Source organism: Aptenodytes patagonicus, chromosome 2 (genome assembly GCF_965638725.1).
Source record: "Aptenodytes patagonicus chromosome 2, bAptPat1.pri.cur, whole genome shotgun sequence".
Classification (NCBI taxonomy): Eukaryota; Metazoa; Chordata; class Aves; order Sphenisciformes; family Spheniscidae; genus Aptenodytes; species Aptenodytes patagonicus.
Genome location: NC_134950.1, coordinates 145,900,669 through 145,914,749, shown reverse-complemented (window position 1 = coordinate 145,914,749; position 14,081 = coordinate 145,900,669). Strand labels below are relative to the sequence as shown.

Here is a 14,081-nt window from a genome sequence, read left to right as displayed (position 1 = left end):
TTTTTATATAAACCACCTCAACGTTGGTAATCTTAGTTTGTGGCAACCGTAACAGTTTACATGGAAAAAATGTTTAATCTATTTTAGCCACTTTTGACTTTTACTTAGAGAGAGTAACGAAGAGAGACAGAATCCTGTAAAGATGGCTGTGTCCTTGTTCACACAAGCTTCTTAATAGAAAAGCAAACTTGAATCTACCATGGCTTTTGCTGCAGTAGGAATTTGCTGGTCAGTCTTTGTCCCAGAGAAATGCGGCAACAAATCAGGTGCAGTAGAAAGAAAAGGCAACTGGGAAAAGCGGTCTCTCTGGGGGAGGCAGTATGATGGCCTGGGCAATAAATGGCAGGGAGGTTAAATGGGTATGATGTGCTGGCTACCACAAGGGTAAGTTAAGGGACATGCAGTCAGTCAGGTGTCACTACTTAGTGTTTTGCTGTGTCTGCTGATACTTTTATTTGAAATTTTGCTTTTTAAAAACATCTGTGGTGTTCTGCCCCTAGGTTCCACGGTATGCATGCCGATTTAAACCCAGTCTCTTTCGCCTGTTCTCAACTGCAGAACTATGATCCTGAAAGAGCTTTAACAGATTACATCAATCGGCTGGAGGCACTACAAAGGCGACTTGGCAGTGTGCAGTCAGGTAAGGGCTCAGGCAGTCTCCCCCGTGACTCCTGGGTAGCACAAGGCAGGGCTCCAAGTTGTAAAGTGTGTGCTGGTTCTCTGAGGTACATAACAAACGTCTTTGATTTTAGGCATTTTCAGCCTTAAACAAGAGGCTATTCTGAGCTGCAGCAAAAAGCTCATTAAAAAGAAAATTATAAAATTCTTTGTGGGGAGACATACAAGTGTGCTTTAATTACAGATTTTGAGTTTATTGGTAACACTTTAACTTTCCCTGATCCCTAATGAATGTGCAGCAAGGATTCGGTTGACATCTTACTGAAATTTTAAGCTAGATGGAGAAAAACGTACCCGGAAGATCGGGGTGTTGGGAGTACAAGGGGAATTTCTTCTCCTACCACTGATTACAGAAGTTATAGCCTTTTTGTCCCATAGATGGTAATTTTTGTGCTGCAAAAAGAATACATCCAGAAAATTGTCAGATCAATGGGACTTAATTTATCAAACTTGATGTGGGGATGATTTTTGCAGTTAGTGTGTTAAAGTCTTACTTCGGCATAAAATCCATCATTTGAGGAAGTTTTGTCCTTCAAAGATTTCCCATGTAAAATCTTTCATGCTTATTCAGCTGAATAACATGTCACTGGTGAATTCTCATCAACTTATTCAAGTCATCTTGATGAAAACCTTTCTCCATCTTACAGGTTCGACTTCATACACTCAGTTGCACGCAGGTATGAGAAGATAATAATACCCTTTCAACATCTCCATCACTGGCAGTGATGTTAATGGATTGCCTTCTGTAAATCTGTGCTCTTTCTGTGCTTTTGTATAATGTGTATATTGTGGGACCAATGTGAACACAGCTATACGATTGTATACAGTTCCATCCTGGCACACCCACACAGACTGATTTCTGTATATAGGCACTTTGTGTTCATGAGGAGAAAAACAAAAACAAAAAAAACCACCATTAAATTACATGTATATTTGTGGAATGCTAATTTAAATGATTAACTTATGAAGTGTGTATTTATCAAAAGGGTGCAAAGATGAAACTTGTGTATTAATGAAATCGAGCTACATTCAGCAAAGTTTACTTGCACTTTTTCTGGCAAGGCTACTGAAGTTACATGACTCGTAATAGTTGCTACTGGCAGCGCAGACAGAATATCACTTGTAGAGACCTATTTTTGTAATGGTAGAAGTTTTGAATTTTATGGGTATTTTGTCAAAGTACTGAAATAAAGATGACTTCATGCTTTTAACTGAAGAACCATTCCCTTATTCACACTGAAAAGGTTGCTCCTACCTGCACTCCTCCTACTCGTGGTGGCTGCAGCTTTACTTTTTAGATTCCAAAACGCTGCTACTAATGAGACGAGAGGACAGGTACAAGCTTGGTTTCTGAAGACCCTGGTCACATCTGACGGGGCTGGAAGGGAAGATACTGCACTCCCTCAGTTGCTGTGACCAACACAAACACAAGGTTTTGTAACAGTTATACCCGAGTTGAGAGCAGGAAAGATGGGGCAAAGCCCTTGCTGCCGTAAGCACTGATGAAGGGGGGGAAGCTCTTTGCATGACCGACCGAAAGGAGCCTATTACAGATTTACTTAGAAAATCTTTTCAGAATTGACAGGGTTGAGCACAGAAAATTTCCACAAGAGGTTTGTTTATAAATTTAATTCAAAGTTCCTGTGAGCCAGAGCTCATTACCACTTCTCATCACCACTCTTGAAGCAAACACCATGTAACAATCCTGCATGAGTCAGTACAAAGGGGGACAATATTCAGCTATTTCACTTAGTTTGTGACTGTTTTATACATGAACGTGTTATTTACAGAATTAACGTTGCTTGTATCATCATATTGTTACTTTTCATGCTTACATCAAGCTTCCAGAGATCACTACTTTCAGAAGTATTTTTAGAAAATTGTTGCTTTCTGAACCTAAGCATTTCACAGCTGCTTCGAGTTAGACATTTAAATTGTTTATTCTCAGAAAAGACTTCTCTGTGAACATTTTGTAGTCTGCCTGCTACTCGGCCATACAGTAACATTTTTTTAAATAAGCATGCGGGCACCTCCAAGAATCGGCCAAGACCCATACCTAGTTCGCTTGGAACAGAATCACAAATATCAAAGGTAGGGTGCCGCCAAGTACATTCCCCCTCAGTGCCCGTTCCCTGACGGATTTACTGTAACTGGATGCAGAGGTAAGGTACAGTCTTACCCCTTGTCATCTGGGGAAAAGTAATCTTCAACCATTTTTCAAAAGCAGAGTTCCTTTTACAGAAATGACTTATTTCTTCACTTTAAAGAGTTGGCATGCACCTTAAAAGTGTTATACCAATAGAAAAGACACTTTTTCTTTAAAAATGCAATGAGAAATTTGTAGAACAAGCAATTATACACAGCAGCATTAAATGGTGCGGGCAAACAAAATAGATGCAAAAACTTTGCACTGGATGGATTATTGTTGCTTTCCTAACAGTAGATGCAACAGTTCCCATTTGCCACTCATTTTGTCACAATTTTATTCAAAAGTCTGTTAGCTTACACAACTTAAATAAGTAAGGTTTCAGCTCCAGAATTTACAGTGACCTCCTCTTATATCTGATAATGGGGTTATTAGGTGTGTGTATCATTGTTGTGTAATTTATAGTCGGAAAATAGTCATTGATGAGATCAAATTCATACAAACGAAGCAAAGTAGACCAAATAGTCTTAATCTGAACATAAGCAAAGTTTTCTCCAATGCAGCGATGACGGCCTAGAAGGAAAGCCATAAAAAGCAGTTAGAATACTTACTTATTAAATGACCTTCGACAACAAGCTAACTTTAAAAAATCTTATGTGGACAGTAATTGCTTCTTTTCTTGCTGCACGTACACCCTTACGTACCTCCATCACAGTCGTGTCTTTATAAGCTGTCACTGCATAAAACAGACCAAGTAATTTGGATGAGATCGTGGTGTTCTGTCCTCATCAGAAAGCGTTAATTTATGTATCACCAGAGAAGTTTTGCAACACTGAGAAAAGGTATCAACTATAACCATATTGTGGTGATACTTGCAAACTGTTTTGGCAGTTATGACTCTATGCAGATTTTTGCTCTGCCTTAAACTGACTTTGTATTACCAGGTTTTTACCTTGACTTACAAAGAGTCAAATCTCACACGTGCTAACCTAAAGATTTGCTTTGATTGCTACTCTGAACGATACACAGCTACTACCAATGCAAAACTATCGACTTCATTCTTTTAACGGCACTTTCACAGTAGAAAGCTTCCAGGCAGCAGTAGAAAGAAAAAATACCACCTCAGATGCTACAGCGTGGGGAGGTGCTGTACGAGACGATCAGTATGAGCCACTTCAGTACACAATCACGCAGGAAGGCGCTGCCTTTTCTTACTCACCAGCACCAAATGGAACGTACGCAAACTTCTCTCCAGCTGCTGGGTTATCTTGGAGATACCGGTCAGGCTTGAAGTCTAGAGCATCCTTCCAGGAGTCCCTGAGTCTGTGGTTAACAGTGGGAGATACACAGACCTGATGGCCGGGGGGGATACTATATCCAGCAACAGTCTACAAGACAAGAGGCAAGACCCCACACATCACAAAATCTCTCCGTTTTTCTTTTTGAAGTGTTACCTGAAGTGCTGTATCATGAGGCTTGAATTTCAAAAGAGATTTTGGCTAAGCTCATTTAAAATTAATGCAGCCCAGTACTTTATTGTTTTAATTGTACAGGACACAATATTCACGTAGTTGCAGGAACCTTTCAGCTGCTTTAACAAGGCTAGCAATTCTACAGAAGGAGTTTTTAAAAAATGAATGAACTTAAAACTTGTTGAAAGCTTTTGTCATGGAGGGACATTCTTTTAAAAAGTTATTTTTAAAAAGTTATTTAAAAGTTATTATTGACTTTCTATCTTATTTGTACAAACAGCAAATTTTCTTTCAGATTCACCTAGCTTGTATTGTATTAAGTGCAAGCCACATTTTTCCAAGATTGCCACATATTTTTAATAGCTAACAAACAAACAAAAAAAATTTTTAAATGGTAGCACCAAACTAAGAATGCAAGTGAGGCCGATAGCGAAAAAGGGTCAGTTTTGCTGAATAAGACTGCAAGTGGCTGTTACTAGGGCACCTCAGAGCCTTCCCTTCTCCCGGCTCAACAAGCCCTGTTCCTTCAGCCTCTCCTCCCAGGACAAGTGCTGCTGCAACTCATTACCACCTTGGTGGCCCTCTGCTTGCTTCACTTCACCAACATCTTGATTACTGGGGGGACGGAGGGGTCCTAAACTGGACCAACATAATTCCAGATGAAGGTAACAACTATTAAGTTCAAGGTATTAATTGCTTTCCTCAGTCAACACTGGCTACACTCCCACTGATACAACCCCAGGATGCCATGAGCTTTCATCCCTGCCAGCAAACACTGCTCACCCGTGTTTTTGCTTCTGCCAACCGGGATACCCCCCCACCTGGCCTTTTCCAGCCCCGTTCTACTGAAGTGAAGTTAGCTCCAACAAGTGTACTCACCTGGGGAGTTTTGGCCATCCTCATCATGGTCATTATAGGAGGTCTAAGCCTTAAAGTTTCTTTCAGGCAGCGATCCAGCAAACTGAGATCCTTGAGCTGAAAATACAGAGAAAATGATGTATCAAAATATAGCCAAGTTTGTTCAACACAAACAAAATGGTATTCTATACCATTTAAAAACTTTTTTTTTTTTAAATCAAAGAGTAAGCACCTCATATTTACATGTACTTCAGTAGCTACCCTGATAGTTTGGTTTTGTTTTTTTTCATTTGATTCAATTAAGAAGGAAAAAATCTGACCAGTGCAATCAATTACGACTAGTTTCTTACTAATCTGTCTCACGAGTGTTTCCTGATGCCTAATTAAAGAACAAGGTCACACTGCATCTCTTTCCTCAGTGGGAATATGAGGATCTTCCTCCTCTACAGAACTATCATTTCTTAAATAAGGAAATAACAGTTTCTACAATATCTAATCAACACTGATTAAAAAAAAAAAGGAGCAAGCTGAAAATTTACTTGGAGAGGAGGAGATGGAGGCGATATATTGGCAAACAGTGTTATTGCAAAGCAACTGTGCCAGATTATTATTTTAACACAAAGCATAGGACTACATTTCATGTTTTGGGGGTGGGGGTGTGGTTGGTTGGTTGGTTGTTTTTTTTAATAAGCATCTAAAAGTGTAAAAAAAAAAACCAGCAAGAATAATGTAACATACAGACCCGGTCATAAGTTAATGGTGGCAAGTCATCCCCACAAACTGCTTTTTGTTCTGCGTAGCACTGTTCCTGTATTGATTTGTCTCTGGCTATGAAGAAGCCAAGCCAGGCACTGGTGGTGGAGGACGTGTGCTGCCCCGCCAGGAGCAACCCAATAAGCATTCCAGCAATTTCATCATCTGTCAGCGGGCGGCCATCCCTAGGTTGAAGGGTGTTATGTTAGAGCTTCATTTGATCAGGTTTCCAGTTATGGCAGTATTTACAAATTCTTCTAATGTACTACTTTCCCCTTCTTCTCTTTTGTTGCCTACTCTAAATGGAGCAGCAAAGGATCTAGGGGTAGGGAGAAGGGAGAACAGAGGGAGAGAGACTCTCTAGGAGCCTTGAAGAAAATGATTACTGAACAGCCAGCAAAGAGCAAAGCAGCAACCTCGTGACCACTGATGAAAATCTCAGGAATCTAAATAACCATTTACAAGTGAAGTTTTTAAGCTGTTTGTAAGAATACAGCTAGGACCAATTGCTGGCAACAAAAACAACTCAGAACATGAGGGAATACTTCTTATTTTTTGGTAAATAGTTCTAACTGAAGAGCTCGAAGCTAAAGTAAAACATCTATAAATGACAGTCTTCAAACCCTTTCCTTACTTGTATGAAGCATCAAGTAGAGTTTGGAGCATGTCATCTTCCTTTTCCTCAGACTTTCGACGTTTCTGGATAACCTTGTAGAAAATATTCTTTATTTCTTTGTGTGCTCGATCTCGACGTCTGCAATTCAAAACACTTCTATTAGCAATTTTATACAAAGGAACGCATAATATGCTTATAAGGATTTATTGGGATGTCTAGAATAGCTTACAAACAAGAAATAAGGGGCGGGGGGGGGGCAGGACCAAACAAAAAGACATTTAGATAAAATCCGGAAGTTAGTTGCTTCATCTGTTATTCTGGTACCTGAAGCTCGGCAGAGGTAGCCAGCCTGGCAGAAGCCAGGCAGCATGAGTAAAACCCCCATCCAAATCGGCATACAGCTGAGCCACCTTCTCATTCAGTAAGCTTCTTACTTCTTTCCCATGTAAGCAGTGACTTGCTGTCAAAATGATAAGTTCTGAAAAGGCTTCAAACAGGTCTGAGGAGAGATTTGAAAAACGTTACTGAAGATGCACTTCAGGTGAGATGTTATTTTTTACAGGATATTCTTTATTTTAAGTAACTGGACACAGATTAATAATTTTAAATAGAGTTTTAGATTGTTTTACTAGGAGAATGAAGCATCTAATTTTAAATTTCTGTCTCTCTATCAGGTCTCTCTTCAAACAACTTTTTAATTAGATTGCTGATTTCAACAACTTTTTTCTAAGGTATTTCTTTCTAGAAATTTTTCTAGGAGAGCGAGTAATCCTTCCAAAGCAAGCCATGCAGCACGAGCTCAATCCTTAATAAATATAAAAGAAGTCATACAAAAACTTAACCATGGAAATCCAAATCCATGGGAAACCAGTTAGTTTTGCTGCTCACTGAATTATTTTTATATAATAATATTTATACATTTAAATATAAAATTATATATTCTCATATTACTATTATATATAATATAAATTATATACTTACTGAATAAATATATTAATACATAAGTATTATATATCATATAAATGTTAAATATTTAAATATATATGTTTAAATAAATAATATTTCTGACACTGTTATGCCACTGTGGGCTTGCAACAATGGTGATGGGCTATGTCTAGCAGGCTAGTTGGGAAAGACAGGTGGGAAATAAGGGAGGAATTCCACTTAGATCACTAACGTAACCATAACGGCATTGAGGATGCAGTTTTTCAGTGTAGAAGATCCCTGAGCTAAGATCTCTGACACAGACTCTGGGAAGTCAGAGCAGTATCTTTTCCTAGGGACTAAGAAGTGGTTATGCTGAGCTGACTCATATCATGCAAAACGAGCACGACTCAGCCAGGCAACAGGTATACTCTCTATAAGCTGACTAAGAAAGCAAAAGCAAACGAAAGCTTGCTTTTGTTTTTCAAGCAAAATATTAATATTGCAGTAAATCATTTACAAAAACATACTGCATTTGCCTTAATTCCTTCCCAGAAAATCAGAGGAAAAATGCATCTGATCTTGCTTACTTTTTTCTCCACTCTCTCCCCATGCTTTGAAATACTCCTTTGTTTCTTCTTCAATCACAGATACATGCTGTTTAAACTGGGCAATATTTAGCCCAGTTTTGAGCATCTTCTTTTGTTCCAAAAATACCTAGAGGAACCAAGACAGAAAAAGCAATCAGTACACGGATCATCATATTAATGTAATTAACAACGTATTATCATTTGTACTATAAGACCATACGGAAGTGAAAAGAGATTATGATTAGGACTGCAGGGTACAACAGATACTCAAATTTAAATAATAGGTAATAGCCCAGTTTTTACCTTCGTTTTTCAAGCAAAAAACATCCAAGTAACATCCAAGTAAAATGCTAGCTGAAGGGAGCTACAATTCTCTCTTTTGCAGTACCAAAACAAAAAATAATTTTAGTATCTTTGTTAAACTTTAGCCCTGAAGATACAAGAAGCATTTAAGATTGAAATATGGAACGCACTTCAGATGATAGATACATAATCACAAACGTAATTGGACCTGTCCTTGCAAAGTCTGGATTCAGCCTGTGTTCTTTGTTACGTGGCCTCCTTGCTTTCTCTCCCCCAGAGCATCTGTCTTCTCTCGTGCAGTAACACCTTACCTCTGGTCCAGAGCTGCACCTTTCTTTTACACGGCCCTCTGATCTCACTGCCCAGGAAGTCGGACACAGAAGCAGGAAGCAAACTGCTTCCTAGGAAAATGGTGAGCTTCACGTCCTTCTCACCTTTTCCTCTTTTTCTTTGTATACTCATAGCTAACAAACCTACTGGTAAAAAGCCCATTATTAGATGAGAACCGTTCAATGGATTGACAGGACATCTACTCAAGAAAATTATTCAATGAATTTTAAGCCCTAATTATGAATTAGGGCATATGCCCTATGGGTCTGCACTATACCATGAGCAACACACTAAAAATTGTCTTCCCACCAAGGGCTCTGCGCGTACTGTGAAGTTACTCACAAAACAAAAGGCCTAAGAGGAAAGGTTACTCCCTAGAAACGTCTGTTTTCAGAATGCAGTGGGGACTCCATCAGTCTATCAGAGGGTACACATGCCACAGAGCAGAGAAACAAGCACATTTTCCCTTGCAACTTGCTAGTCCATCTCCATCTCCAGGTTGATGGAGACAGGAATGACACACAGGAGTGAACACATCCTCTGCCATTTCAGCTCCTCTCAACACAAAACTATCTGCAAGAGGCTTGGAGGGAGGAGTCAGAGAGCGAATATGAGTTGTTATATAGACTATGCATATTAACAATTACCAGAACTACTGGTAAATAAGTAACTTCTTCCTTTTAAAGAGTAAGGGGTGGTTCTTCTAAACACATGACTGAAAGTCACTGTCAGACTGAAGAGACAGAGACTTAGCAGCTTGAGCCGAGAGAAAGGAGCCTCAAAAAGAAGTTCTGGGTGATCCATCAATGGTAGAATGCCAATGAAAGTTTGAACGGCTCTCTAAATGCCTTCCCAGTAGATGCTCTGGATGTCATCTATCTGGACTTCTGTAAGGCCTTTTGACACAGTCCCCCACAACAGCCTTCTCTCTAAACTGGAGAGGTATGGATTTGATGGGTGGACTGTCCGGTGGGTGAGGAATTGGTTGGATGGTCGCACCCAGAGGGTAGTGGTCAATGGCTCAATGTCCAGATGGAGATTGGTGACAAGTGATGGCCCTCAGGGGTGGTATTGGGACCAGTACTGTTTAATATCTTCATCAGTGACATAGACAGTGGGATGGAGCACACCCTCAGGAAGTTTGCAGATGACACCAAGCTGAGTGGTGCGGTCGACACGCCAGAGGGACGGGATGCCATCCAGAGGGACCTGGACAAGCTCGAGAAGTGGGCCTGTGTGAACCTCATGAGGTTCAACAAGGCCAAGTGCAAGGTCCTGCACCGGGGTCAGGGCAACCCCTGGTATCAATACAGGCTGGGGGATGAAGGGATTGGGAGCAGCCCTGCCGAGAAGGACTTGGGGGTACTGGTGGATGAAAAGCTGGACATGAGCAGACAATGTGCGCTCGCAGCCCAGAAGGCCAATCGTATCCTGGGCTGCATCAAAAGAAGCGTGGCCAGCAGGTCGAGGGAGGTGATTCTGCCCCTCTACTCTGCTCTGGTGAGACCCCACCTGGAGTACTGCGTCCAGCTCTGGAGCCCTCAGCGTAAGAAAGACACGGACCTGTTGGAGTGGGTCCAGAAGAGGGCCACGAAAATGGTCAGGAGGATGGAACACCTCTCCTATGAAGAAAGGCTGAGAGAGTTGGGGTTGTTCAGCCTGGAGAGGAGAAGGCTCCAGGGAGACCTTATTGTGGCCTTTCAATACTTAAAGGGGACTTGTAAGAAAGATGGGGACAGATTTTTTAGCAGGGCCTGTTGCGATAGAACAAGGGGTAATGGTTTTAAACTAAAAGAGGGTAGATTTAGAGTAGGGATAAGGAAGAAATTTTTTACAATGAGGGTGGTGAAGCACTCGATGATCTTAGAGGTCTTTTCCAACCTTAATGATCCCATGATTCTATGAATACAAAGTCCCAGTGGAGCAAGTCTGTCCATGGAAAAGGTGGCTTCTGCAGTTCAAGAGTCTGTCGTGACAAACACACACAAACAAGAAAGCAGCCGATGCTAAGCTTGGAAACAATGCCACATGACACAGCCACTGTGCTTCCAGACCCATGCAGACTGTATTCTGCAAACATATACAGACTGATTTTTGTCCAAGCAAGACAAACCTTGTAGTGCAAATTGTCAAATTAATACTCCTGTATCTAGATTTGGCGTGGCATAAATGAAAAATTATCACTCTTAAAGCTCTCTCAGAAGGAAGACCTAAAGTTGCTTGTAAGGGAAAAGTAAACGGCAGTCAGTGGCATGCTGTAAGGGAAGGAAAAAGAGGCTCACTTACTAGTTTTCCCTCTATGGTGGGATTAGATGGTTTCACGAACAAAAAAGAGCATCCAGACTGACAAATGGCCAGGTCATGAATAAAGCAACCTAACCATGTTCAGTCTCGATTATCCAACTGAGACGATTTACCAACTGCACTATGCCTCGCTGCCAGAATTGCTCATGAACAGACAACCCCATCATACAGAGACAGGAGCTCAGGGCTGTCTACTCAGAATTTAAATTATGCTACTTTTCTACTCAAAATACATACCGTATTAGGGACATCATAGGCAACTCCCTTGCCAAAAACTGGTGTAGTTAACCGAGAGTAAACATCTTCTGCATTCAAATCTTCATTTTTACTATTGAAGAGTAGAGCAGCAGCGTCACTACCCAGTAAGTATGTGAATGTCTTGCCAACCATAGTGAAACTGAATACAGGTCCATACTAAGAGAGAAAAACAAAACCAGTTTATTTTAAATAAGAAAAACACAAATCATTAAATCCATATCTGTGTACAGGCTTCCATACATCACTTAGTCTCCTAAGTGTCTAGAGACTTAATAAAGATATAAATATTTTAAACCACATTTAAATTCTGTTCTCAATATACTTACTAGTGATATCTAACATTATAACGAACACACATGATCTTGCACATTTTAAAACCATTTAGTTTAAAAAGTGTAAATAAAAGATCAATTACACTACAAAAACTAGCAGGGAGATGAGAGCACATACAGCCTCCAGTAATCTACAAACACTGTCTCAAAAAAATCTGGATTTGGAGTTTTGCATAGGTAATTAAGAGCAAGTAAGATTTTAAAGTTCAAAGGTCATCTCCAGCAGATCTTCACATACTAAATTCGGCTTTCTCTAAGCTAACCAAGCTAGGATTTAAGCTTATGTTTTAGACAACGTGAAACAGATCAATAAACCTTATTTCATTTAAGGCTCTACTGCCTTAGTCCATTTCTTTTGGGCTGTTATAGTATAAAACCTACTGAGGTTTTATACACCAGCCCTTTTAATATTGGAGAGGGCCTTAACATTCATCAAATTGCCTACAGAGGTGGTCGGCTACATTCCAGCCCAGTCACAGATTAGTAAAGAGTGAGATTAAAAGTCCCCAATTAAGGCAAGAAATAACGTCATGAAAATGGCTTTTTAATTAACTTGTGATTCAGCTATGAGCATTACCCAAATACACAGACATATTTTTTTAAATCTGAATCACAAGAGATATCTCAGAAAAAACTATTTCTCTAACAACAATGTACATAAAGAGATCTGAAGAAACCAGAGCCTACTCTGCACACTCCATTCCATATTCGAGGTGGTAAATGAGAATTAACTGCTTTTAAACAGGCTACAGATAGAGAACTTAATAGATACACAAAAATATTTCAGCATATGCTCAGCCAGTTATGTAGGAAAATGTACCTTGTCATAAGCATTTTCCAAAAATTCAACGGGACTTTTTCCAAATGCAATTGCATGTCCAAGGAAAGGGATGCTTGATGAAATATAAGGTGGGTATTTCTGAGGAAGAAAGAGAAAAATAAATATTGACTTTTCTTCGGACAGTAATAAGACCATGTCCATTTACATAAAACTAAACACAGGGGAGGCTTTAGACATGTTTTGTTTAAACTTTTTCGTGAAAAGGCCAGCTTTTGGACAACGGATTATTTTTTTAGATAGAGTAACCGTGAGCCACATTTAAAAGCAGCAGAGGTTAAAATAAGATGCATACGATTAAGATTCTTGCTAACCTGCCTCTGAAAGCAAAGCACGAAGATACTGCAATTGGAGAGAAGGCAGTCAGAAACAAAACCGTGTTGACGATTTGTTAAACAGTCCCCCCAGAGCATCAACCTCAGTTTAGCAACGAGTTTCATACGTAGGTGGGAGCCTCCTTTTAAGCTGCACTGATGAAATAGTACCGGGCACGGCCTTTGCCTCTACAAAACCTAAGCACCTCTGCTTCATGTGGTACCAACCAGCTGGGCGAAGGGACAAGCCAGTGCAACATCCCCCTCAGAAACCGTCCCTGGGGAGGTGCTAGGAACGCTCCTCGCTCGCCAGAGCCTACTCCCGCACGCTTGGATTTTACCGCCCGTTTCTCTGCGCTCCCCAAGGGCTGTCCAGAGGTGAGTGCACCGCTGCTCCCCCGTCCGCACCCTGAAGGAAGGCCGCCCGGCTCCCGCCGGCCCTCTCCCTCTCCCCCGCGGTCGCCCCGCGGTGACCACCCCGCCCGTGGGAGGGCGGCGGCGGCCTACCGGGTCCCCTTCCCCGGCCCATCGCCTCTCCCGAGCCCCGCCGCGGGCGGCCCGAGGCTCCGCGCGTCCCCCAGCGCCTACCCTCTGGTCGGACCCGACGTGGCGCCGGTAACCCAGCTGGAACAGGTAGCCGAGGCTCAGCGCGAAGGCGGAGGCGGCCAGCACCAGGGAGAGAGGGTTGCCGACGGCCACCCGCTCCAGCAGGGACCCGCCGACCTCCATCAGGCTCAGCATCTCCTCAGCGCCCGCCAACATCCGCCGGGCTGGCGGGCACCCGCGCGCCGGCCCCCTCCCCGCGGCAGCCCGCGCCGGGCCGCCGGCCGCCACGCCCCTCCGCGCTGGGCTGATCTCTGCCCATGTGACGATTCCTGGCGCCTGAGCCAACCGGCGGCCGCGCGCCACGGCGTGACGGCATCTGCCGGGCTGCGAGGGGCGCCATTGGGCGGGGCGCGGGGCCGTGGTCGGTGGTTGGCGGCCAGCTGGCGCCCGGGGCGGCGGCCGTGGGGCCGCGCTGGGGCTGCCGGCGGGCGAGGGCAGCAGCGCCCGGGGCCGCACCCCCGAGCCGAGCCGCCCGGCGCGGCCTCTGAGGGGGGAGCGGGGCCCCGCCTGCCTCCTCCTGCAGCCCCCGCGGCCTTTCCCGCTCCCGAGGGGCTGCCCACCGGAGGGGCTACGCCCGAGGCCGCCCCAGAGCTCCTGCTCTCGAGGCTCCTCGGTCTGGCCTTGGCCGGGCCGAGCGCTGCTGCCGGCGTCCCGCGCGGTCCCGTCGCTGACCGGCTCGGTGGCTTCTGCCCTCTGCCTGCTTCCTCTGAAGCACCGCTCTGCGCCGTGGGGCTGCAGCAGCTTCCTGGTGCCCAGCCC

General features: G+C 43.0%; 2 protein-coding genes across 12 annotated transcripts in view; one reads left to right on the top strand and one right to left on the bottom strand.

Moving 5' to 3' along the window:
• AKAP9 (A-kinase anchoring protein 9) overlaps positions 1-1,889 on the top strand; it is a 120,473-nt gene extending 118,584 nt beyond the window's left edge. For all 11 annotated transcript variants that reach the window (XM_076331534.1, XM_076331540.1, XM_076331541.1 and 8 more), the window contains 2 exons: positions 501-640; positions 1,326-1,889. In XM_076331534.1, coding sequence (XP_076187649.1) covers positions 501-640; positions 1,326-1,369 — 184 coding nt within the window. In that variant the 3' untranslated portion in view covers positions 1,370-1,889. The remainder of the gene's footprint in view (positions 1-500; positions 641-1,325) is intronic.
• A 403-nt stretch (positions 1,890-2,292) lies between these two features.
• CYP51A1 (cytochrome P450 family 51 subfamily A member 1) lies at positions 2,293-13,517 on the bottom strand. Its single transcript, XM_076331531.1, has 10 exons — positions 13,305-13,517; positions 12,385-12,483; positions 11,212-11,388; positions 8,038-8,164; positions 6,848-7,022; positions 6,542-6,661; positions 5,897-6,092; positions 5,176-5,271; positions 4,044-4,212; positions 2,293-3,397 (listed from the first exon to the last, which is right to left on the bottom strand). The coding sequence occupies exons 1-10, from the start codon at positions 13,476-13,478 to the stop codon at positions 3,219-3,221; spliced, it is 1,512 nt and encodes a 503-aa protein (XP_076187646.1). The 5' UTR covers positions 13,479-13,517; the 3' UTR covers positions 2,293-3,218.
• Between the last annotated feature and the right edge of the window lie 564 nt (positions 13,518-14,081).